Source organism: Mesitornis unicolor, unplaced genomic scaffold, assembly GCF_000695765.1.
Source record: "Mesitornis unicolor isolate BGI_N332 unplaced genomic scaffold, ASM69576v1 scaffold43135, whole genome shotgun sequence".
In the NCBI taxonomy this organism is placed as follows: Eukaryota; Metazoa; Chordata; class Aves; order Mesitornithiformes; family Mesitornithidae; genus Mesitornis; species Mesitornis unicolor.
In genome coordinates this window covers 1-10,294 of record NW_010185612.1, presented here as the reverse complement: position 1 = coordinate 10,294, position 10,294 = coordinate 1, and the positions used below count along the sequence as shown (strand labels likewise).

Genomic DNA, 10,294 nt, shown 5'->3' with positions numbered 1-10,294 from the left:
TCTTTCCGCTAGTATGCTGCCACTGAAAGTCATCAAACTTTGTTTCTCCTCACCGTAGCAATATCTCCAAACAACTTCCAGTGCAGTAAGTGGGCAAGAGATCTGCATTTTTCACCCCTAACCCGGGGAAGAGCTGGTACTCCAACTCAAAGGTAAATGGGGAGCAAATGCCCTAGTCTGTCTCCCTGCTGGGCGAAGAGCAGGGGCTGGGAGACCAAAAAAAGGACCCCCTATTCAACAGAGGAAACATTAGGAAATGATGACTCTCCTGCACAAAATCTCTCACTCAACCTGTGAAGAAGCATATCATTATCTCGTTTTCCCCTTAAGCCAAACTGAATCTATTAGTCAAGCAATATTCACACTGAAGTCTGTGAATCAATTAAGAAAACATATTTTCAACCATCACCATTACAAATGCCTGTAAGCTGCTTCTACTTGAGAACAAGCCTTTCAGCAGTAGCTTAACAAATTACGTGTCTAGCAACAAGTTAAACACACATGAAAAAAGACAGCATGAATCAATAAACACAAATCAAATGAAAAATCAGAAAGCCTATAAAATGCAGAGTGCATTACAGGGCACTTCTAGAGCAGTTCTACACATCCTTACGTAGATCTTGTACAAACAAATTCGAAGACATCAAATAAAATCAAAACTCTAATGAAGTCAGTACAAACCTGTATTTTTCCAGTGACAGATACAATACATATATACTGCATCATTTTAAAGACTCAATAAATGGAAAAATGTACCTTTGCCTTCTCTAGGTTTCTTCTTTATACCCAGATCTGGAGACCCATCAGATACAGCTGATTGTTGGGTCTTCGGTTTACGGCCTGCTGCACATAAAACATGGGGGTGGAGAAAAGTATTAATCATATGCAGAATAAAAGTATTTTATAGTGTGTTTTTGCTGAAAGAAGCAGTTCATGCATTTTTCCTCTGCCATTTCCTTGCTACAGATATGCATAAATTTAAATTCTTCGATTACTACTACTGCATATCCAGTTTAATTCATTATTTGGTTGCCTATTCCATAGGCAGATTTAACTCAATTTCAGAGGAGTTAATGGCAGGTGAAGTAAACACCAAAACGTCTACAGTATAATTTCAGTGGATTTGCCTTCTTTTAGTCCAGTGTCTGGTTTACTCTGAAATGCATTATTTCATCTTCTACTTTGTTTTTTGTCTTCTAGTATGTGCGCTGATCAAAGCATCAGTTTTCCTAAGAAATTTTACTACTGAAATCGTACACTTTCATTTCCACACTGCACCTGTCCATTAAAAGCTATAGGTAAACACTTCCACTCAGCGTGTGAGTGGTGACGCAGGGGATCCACGCACAGCAGAGCATTGAGGTGGCTACAAACGGTGCCTGCAGCCTCAGCAACAAAGGACAGCTCTGGGCAGTGGTGGGAGCCTTCTGTGTCACTGCCCCTGGCTGCCCACATGCCTCCCTCGGCTCGCTGAGGTCTGGCAGGGGACTTAGGAGGCGACTCCTAAACAGGCAGCAGGCTTAGAGTTGTCTCCACCTTCTCGTGCCAAGGAAATCCTCCCCCAGCAAGACCTGTGGCTTCTTCATCCTTTTACATTTCGGTGACCTTTTTTTACTCAAGGTAAACAGGCACCAGCAGGGAAGAGGATCACACCCCGCAGGAGCAGGCTGTAAATAGTCTGTGCTTCTGCGTTCAATGAAAGGCAAGTAGCAACAATTCACCTCAGGCACAATAGCATTAAATTTTGCTGAAGAACAATGTTCTTCATTAAACACTGAATTTCAACAGACATTAATTATGAAGACCAAAGTTATGGCTCTATAATTATGGCTGAATGACCCTGCACTCGTAAGAACAAGGATTTGAACTCTTGGAATAGGAAAAAAATATTTACAAAATAATACTCCTAAAATCTCAGAACTTCCTGAGCACAGCTCAGTAATGTCATCTGCCTGGTAATGACAATTCAAGCGGACAGTAAAATACAAAGAAATAGTTTAAACCCAGTGTACGGCTACAGCTATGGAAAAGCTCTAATCATAATCTTCTTGCTTATGTAATTTACAGTAGTTACAGTTACCTGTTATGTGTGTGTGTTTTTACTGAATCTAAATCTCATAGATCTTAGACTTGTATCACTTTATCACTAGATTGCGGGTTTTTTTCCCTCTAAATTATAAGTAAATATTTTATCTTAGCATGTCTGGAAGCTCTCATAGAACAACATTCCTGTAGTTATATGAATTGTATTGGTACCTGTAAGAATAGTGCTAGACCACAGAGAAACCTCACCAAGTGCCAACCTCTCATTTGGTAGCTGAATGCACAGAACCCAAACACTCTTTTGAATAGTTATTCCTCCGAGACATACCAATCAGACAAACAAGATGTTGCTCTCACAAGGAAGATCTTGTACTTTTTTTGTAAACTGATATATGGTTTTCTAAGTTAGTCTTTACTCTGATGTTTCATTGGAGGATCCTTGAGTCTACCCACTCTCCAAATATATCCATATTTCAGACACCAATGGTTACCCACACAAGTCCTACCTGAATCCTTCTCTGCCCTTCCTCCAATCCATAAACTGTGCTTTAAAAACACAACAAAGGCATAATTTTCCTTTATGGCTTGGGGAAGTACATTCTCTTGCTACTTTTTTTCTTTTTGCAGACTCACTTTCTAGAACTCACATTTCACACTCCAATCATTTCATACTCCTGATTAAAATCAGATCATCTAACCTATCTCACCAGTATCGACTGCACCATTTGCAGCAGTGCAAATTTTGAGACAGCTGCTATGAAAAGCCATCCATACCTTTTTTCTTTTTTATGGGTTCATGGATATCAGGTGAGGTTGGAACGGGAGATGCATCCATTGGTTCAGATTCCTCTGTCGATACCTCCACCACAGTTTCTGTGATCACGTCAGGTCTCATGGCCGCATGGATAAATTCTGGGGTTGACACACAAGGAGGGACAAAAACTTCCACTATGAGAGAAGAGAAAAAAAAAGACTCTCTGATAAAGCTTCTACCTGATTATTCTAATGTATCTTACATGAAATCATTTTAAACAAAGCATATGCAATAATATAGCAAGATTCTGTTCCAACAACCTGTCACCTAGAAAATCAATCCCCAAAACCATGCACGCCTGTCAGTATTTCTAGGCATAAGACAAGTATATCACACAAATACTCTTTAGAACTAAAGTCAACTTCAAATGAAACAAACTAGAGCTTAATCCTGGATCCTCACTCTGATCTTCTTTTGCTATTTTGTAGCTTCGGGTTTCAGTTTTACCACCATTTCACCCAACATGTATCAAGTAACTTCAGAAGGAACATCAAGTAAAGTGATCATCAAGTTTAAGTTGTTTTTTTTTAAACTGGTAACACTTTGTAACACAGTGTATTCAGATATTCTACGCAAATACTTTTCCCTTAAAAGAACTATTTTAGCAATTAAAAATGTTGAATTCACAAAATCACAGAATGGCTGAGGTTGGAAGGATCCAACTCCCTGCTCAAGCAGGGCCACCTAGAACTGGTTACCCAGGACCATGTCTAGAAGGGTTTCAAATATCTCCAAGGATGAAGATTCCAGAGCCTCTCTGGGCAACCTGTACCAGTGGTCAGTCAACCACACAGTGAAAAAGTGCTTCCCGATGTTCAGACAGAAAAGTTCACTTGGAACATGCAGCTATACAAGGATCTCTACCTCAAGAATGTCTCTCAGATAATTAATCTCTAAATATGCTCGTTACAGGATGGAGAAATCACATTAAAACTCCAACAAATTAGTAACTTTGAAATAAGCAAGCAAAAGTTTTAAGCAGCATACAGCTCTCCACAGAAGCAAGTTTCCCAATTTATTTGCTTTACTAATTAGAGAAGGAGAAACAGCTCCCTGGGCAGAAACTGTGGCTGACATACCAGGACTCCTGGCATCTCTCAGGCAGGTAGGAGACTCCATATGAAGCAAGGCCTCTGCAGCTTCAATTGTCTTATCTGTGCAGTGTACATTACTTCCATGAACCGATGCTTCCACTGTAGAAAGAGAAAAAAAAAAACAATGAGACAAGATTACTTATAAAAGTCCATGTGTAACACTGTACAACTGCACTATGCAATCCTAAACATAAAGATTCCAAAGCTGTCAGGTGTCTTCACACCTTTTACACCTTCAAAGAATCGTAAAATTGGTTAAGTTGGAAAAGGCCTTTAAGATCATAAAGTCCAACTGTTAACCTAACAGTGCCAAGTCCGCCACTAAACCACATCCCTAAGTGCCACATCTACCAGTCTGTTAAATGCCTCTAGGATTGGTGACTCCATCGCTTCCCTGAGCAGCCTGTTCCAGTGCTTGACAAACTTTTCAGTGAAGAAATTTTTCCTAATACCCAATCTAAACCTCCCCTGCACAACATGAGGCCATTTCCTCTCATCCTATCACTTGTTACATGGGAGAAGAGACCAGCACCACCTCACTACAACCTCCTTTCAGGGAGTTGTAGAGAGCGAGGAGGTCTCCCCTCAGCCTTTTTCCTGTCAACAGAAATGTTTAGGGAAGACACAAGACAAGCAGACCAACACTGTCACTTCTTAGATTAGATTTCGGGTTCCCAAGCAAGCTCCTCATTTCTATGAGGTGTTCAAAAGCTTACAGAAGCAGATTTCTGGGATGTCTTCTGCCTTCAAGGTAAACAAAACAAACCAGATTGTAATGACAACGGTTGCAAACTAACACAGCAGAACAGGGAAGTAGTACCATCTCCAATTAAAGTAGTAGTACCATCTCCAATTAAAATCACCCCATTAAAATCTGAAGGTCACCTCTCTTCTGATTTTCAGTCTATTTGGATAAATATATATTTTTTTCATTTTCAGACATTAAAAATACCTGTGAGTTTGGTTTAGCAGCTTAGTTGTTAAAAAACAAAACTCAAAGCATAATGAACAGTATGCGGGTTTTTTGTAAGCAATATTTTAGGGAAAGAAGGTAAAAATATCTCCTTTTTTTCAAGTTTTGAAAGTTTATGAAAACTAAGTAATTAATCAAAACCAATTTAAAATAACTTCAAGAGACCACATCTAAATTGTGATACAGCACAGATCATAGCAACTTGAACACAGCAGCAACACTAAAAAAATCCAGCTTCTCAATTAGACCTATAATCCTGTTCATGGCCAACTCTCTATTCCTCACCCTTGCGAAGGTTTATAGAAGCAGTGACGGCAGAAACACCTGTTGCCCATCATCCACACTCTGCTAAGGTACGCTGCTCTCTCCGGCTGCCCTTTCCATTTATGGCCATCTGCTCAAACCTTTTGGGGGCCAGCCGCTGGCCCAGGAAATCTATCTTTAGCATAAGCAGGGTCACCTACCTCCAGCCTCAGCCAACTAAAGAGGATTCAGTAACAATTCCTCGTGAGAACTTCATGGCACCTATCCTGTTACCGAAAACGTCTGAGAAACAACGAGACGTTTGTTCAGTGAAAAGCAGGGAAAATACTGCTAGCCTTGCTGCTGCCTTAAGAAAACACTCGATGCAAACCGATTCATGTGGGCACACAGGGGGACAAAACCTTCCAGCATATTGCAGGTCATTTATACACCAGAGTTAAACACTTGAAAAACCTACTAGTCAGCAGACTGAACACATAAACCAGAAGCTGAAAGTGAACAAAATCTGGAAGATACACAAATGCAACTTTCTGGGTGAACGTAATGCTGAACCAGCCCTGCTGCTCATCTGCTGGCTGCTGGGATTCCCAGCACAGCCCTGTCCCAGGATGCTATTTAGGGGGCTTTATCTTTTGGAACAGTAGGTGCCTGATAAAGCTGACATTCCACCACCGCTTCAACCTACATTGGGAATGATTAAAAGCCTACCTAGGAGCACAGGAAAAGCCTGCTAAAGGAAAGGGTCTCTATTATACACTTTGTCCCTTGGCTATTCAGTGGCAGTCAGCAAGTTTTGCACCTCGAGCCCTTTCCCCAGCTGCAGACCCTGGGTGCTCCCATGCCTGGGCAGCTGCTGTTCGGGGGTGTCCCAAATCACAGCCTAAGTATCTGCAGTGAAACTGAGTGGCCCTACAGGAAACCCTGTCCCTAAATATTTTTTTTTCTTTCTAAAGAGAAGCTTCAGTTGCACAGAAATTGATGACTAAGTTTTCCCTCAGCTACCAGGTAAAACTTCCCACTGACCATCAGAACACAGGAACAATATTCAGCTAGTCATTATAAATACATCAATTCTATGCCAATACTGAAATTAGAAAGTTCAAGTCAGCATTTAACATATTACTATTCTAAACCACAAAAGAAGATTTAAAGCAGGTCAGCAAAGCTTTTCCCTCCCACAGCAAATAACTGTACAATTTTCATTTCTGTTTCTGCTGGTTACCATTTTTGGGATAACCGGTTACCTTGCTTCTGTGGGGTTATCAGGTTCAGTATGTAAAGGACTTCTAAAGAAACTTAAACAGTTGCCAAATTTCAGTTGCAAGACTACTGAATTAGCTTATCCAACTCATCTACTCCTAAATGCATCAAAGCATATGAAACTTTCCTACTTTTGTATCCGAAGTACTTCCTGCAGGGAACAGTTTAGATGCTGCATCACAAAAAAAGAGAAATTTAGCAGAGAGCAGGAATAAGGCAAAAAAGATAGCTGAAAGCCATCTTTGTACTGTTATGCCATCCTGCTGAGTGGCGAGAGTGGGGAGACGCAACACCCCCAGCATTAGAGACAAGGCTGCAATACCGTAACAATAGAGTCAAGGAGCCACACGGCCTTTGCCCTATGTAACCCTTCCATTTCCAATAAAAATAGCACTACATACTCCTGAAAAGCCTCTGACATTTGAAAATATGAACTTCACAAATGTTTTTCCAACACAGGTTACTTGGGACTCTGCTAAAATTGCCACCTAAAAAACAACAAGCACAAAATAGTAACACTTCTGGCTTTGGCTGGAACACCACACATGCTGTCTGTCTATCATGACAGTTAACAAACTAACTGAACATTGCCAAAAAGACATCTATTAAAATACTTATTAAGACAAGTGCTATTACCAAGTTTGAAGTTGTCTCAGCTAGCTACATTCTCCTTTACCCAGTTCATGGCTAAGTCTCAGAAGTGTTTGTTAACCCAGTGAGCAAATACCAGTTTTCAGCTGTGCTTGGGCAATGTTACTGCACCAACAGATTTGGAAAAATGTAATAAAATGTCTTCTTGCCATGCTAGAAAATGTTTAATTAATAGAAGATAGCAAGTCAGAGCTCTCAGTCTGGAGGTGTGACACTGATGAAAAATACAGTGAGAAAAGCTGTCCCAAAGGTGGAGTGGGGGAACAGGTTCTTTCAGAGGAGGGATGGGACAAGGGAAAACCAGGCAGCTGTTCTCGCAGAGAACTACACCAGGTGTTACCAACTAAACTACACCTGTACCACACCACTTGGTACCATTTCTCACAATAAAGATGGGGGGGGGGCAAACCAAAGGAGCAGGATTCTGTAACAAAAAAAAGCGCCAGCATCAGCCAAAAGCCATCATGGCAGAAAGCCACTGGCAGTTATTTACTGTGCCATACCTTTCAAGCTTGTACAGCTTGTGCGAGACAAACATACACCATCACAGCAACCTTAATCTTCTCTCAGTACATCCGCTGTTGTGATGCCAAAGCACAATACCACAGTGGGCAGAAAAATTTCTAAACAAAGAATAATGTGTATGATCCATTTGTTTAAAAATGCCTGTTTCACAAAATTTCTATTATATTTATACCGTGAACTATGGCACCATTGTGCATATATAAAAGACTCCCAAAGCTAAAACAGACTGTATTGCTTGAGTAAACAACATAAGATGTAGCTCTGATATCTTACATACTCATTTCAGGAAGAATATCACTTGCTCAAATCAAGCAAAGTAGTTTACATGGATGAAAGTAAATTTTCCAGACTCGCTTGGTAACTGAGTAACATGAGAACTGCTGTTTACTGATCTGGAACACGTCAGAGCTAACACGACCACTTATCTTCCATTCTTTTAAACCAAAACTCATCTTACTGCTTTTATGAAGAAATCGGATTCCTTGGCACTTTTTAAAATAGATCATTTTAAAAGTTTCTGGTCTGTTTTCACAAAAAAACCCCCAAACCTTCAAAATAATTTCAATTTTTAAAATGAAAATGTAAACCATTACCTAGGCTAGTCAATGTCTGTCCTCACTGTTGACCTTATGTCCTCTAGTTCCACTTTCTAAACAAACAGTGTGTAGAGTAGACTATTCAAGGCTCTCAACAGCTGTTACAAAATACCAAACTTGGTAATTAAGCCTGACAGGGCTGAACTTTAGCTTTACAGAAGAGAATAATGGCAATGTATCCATTCCGTAACAATGCCTCCGGTTTTAACACAAGAACAAGAGTAACAAAATTAATTAAAGCAAATGATGTCAGGAAAAAATGGACTGAAATCTTAAAAATGGTACTTTTTGGAATTGTGATACAGCTTCTCTCTCTTTATCTGAAGAGCTATCAATGTCTTCATTTACAAGGTCAACACTTAACTGCAGCACCTGATTTGCAATAGCTTATCCTTTGATACTGTCAGGCAACCAGAGCAATACTTTAATGAAGAATTCACAATTCTAAGCATGAAATTCAGTCAAGAGTGACTCCACATACACTAAGAGACCTCATTAAAGTTTATTGGCATTCACATGCTTGTTTTATCTCAACATTTAAAAGACCACAGTAAACAGCAGTGGAAGGCAGGAACAGTGCTTATGCTACATTTTAATTAAAAACAGCTGAATTGCCTGTACAGGTAATACCCAGCAACCCTTCTGTATGTAACTGTTGACTGGAAAAGAGGGCATTTTCAGTTTACTCCTTGTTTTATGGCAGACAGTTGTTCAGAAACTGAAGATCAATTCCTTGTTTTTTTGAGTATTTCCCTAAGACTAGCTTTGTTAGTTCAAAAGAGTTATAGCTACATACAAATTAAGGATGATACAATGCCCACTGCATACCGGGCCTCAATGATGAAGACGAGATAATCATCTCAAAATGCTTGTTTCCCTGTGCACTGCATGTTATCAGCCCAATGCTGAAGAAATATGTACTACAAACCCAAAACATATCTTTGTAAAGTATTTCAGGAGCTGCTCTTACAAACAGCAAGTAGGATAACCTTAAGCAGTAACAATTTTGGTACAGCTCTCTTCTCACAGTTATCAAACACTGAAGTTTTGTCAACACTGAGGCTAGCAGGCACGGGAAAAGGGAAGGCATAATTAATACAATCCCTTAGGATAAAGGATTCCTCTCTTAAATCCATGTGATACCATCTACATACATAAATAAGTAAACAGATATGGTACTCTGATAATACGATGATGAGAATACTAGACATGCGTAGGTATCTGTATCTCGCGCTGCAATGTAAATATAAAAAAAAGCACTAAGTTGGCTGGGCTAAGGACATCAGAAAGAGCAATACAAAGGTCATTTGTTATTTATCTAAGGGTTTGCTCACAAGCAATCTAGTTGCTGTGACTTAAGAAGCTGTTGACATAATAATTAACTACTTAAGCGTTCTCTTTTCATCAACAATCAGAAGTACAGAACAACTGAAATCCCTCACAGTAGCAAGTCCTGCAGAAAGCAGAGATGCGTTCTGCTGGCAAAGTGATGTTGTCTTCTCCATCATAGACAGGAGCGTGTCTAGATGCCTGTGACATGTTCTACTTTCTTTCTCTGTTCTGCAGCAGAACACTTCTTCACTGCAGGGTATTTGGTGCGTGTTTGGGGTTTGGTGTCACCCAACCCCCACCCCCCCAAAAAATAGGCCCTAGGTATTTTTCCACATTAAATAAAATAAACCAATATGAAGATTAAGTGACTTACCCCTTTTTTTATAAAGGGCACCTTAGTACACTGGCAATGAGAGTATTTACCTTTAGCACACATTCACGCTCATACAAACCTACTACCACATCAACACAAAAACAGTATTAAGGTCTGCTTTCTACTTGTTCATGTCCAGGCGCTAACAGTCACTACGTGTAACATTACACACTGTGCTGCCGTGTAACGTATTCAAGGACTACTTTAAATAAAGTTCAGCTCCACCTTGTAAAGAACAAAACTAAAGCCACAGCTGGTTCGGCTGCCCCGCGGAAGGGACGGCTTGACACAGTATTGGTGTTTTTGAGCAGCATACCCCGTCAGGCCGCCCGCAGGGAGGGGGGGGCCACGTGCGGCCTGGCGGCGGCG

At 40.3% G+C, this 10,294-nt stretch overlaps 1 protein-coding gene across 1 annotated transcript in view; it reads right to left on the bottom strand.

The window, feature by feature from the left end:
- ELF2 (E74-like factor 2 (ets domain transcription factor)) overlaps positions 1-4,050 on the bottom strand; it is a gene marked incomplete at its 5' end in the record, with an annotated part of 10,625 nt that extends 6,575 nt beyond the window's left edge. The window contains 3 exons of the mRNA XM_010184896.1: positions 757-843; positions 2,818-2,955; positions 3,937-4,050. Of these exons, the coding sequence (XP_010183198.1) occupies positions 757-843; positions 2,818-2,955; positions 3,937-4,050 (339 nt within the window). The remainder of the gene's footprint in view (positions 1-756; positions 844-2,817; positions 2,956-3,936) is intronic.
- Positions 4,051-10,294: the final 6,244 nt, after the last annotated feature.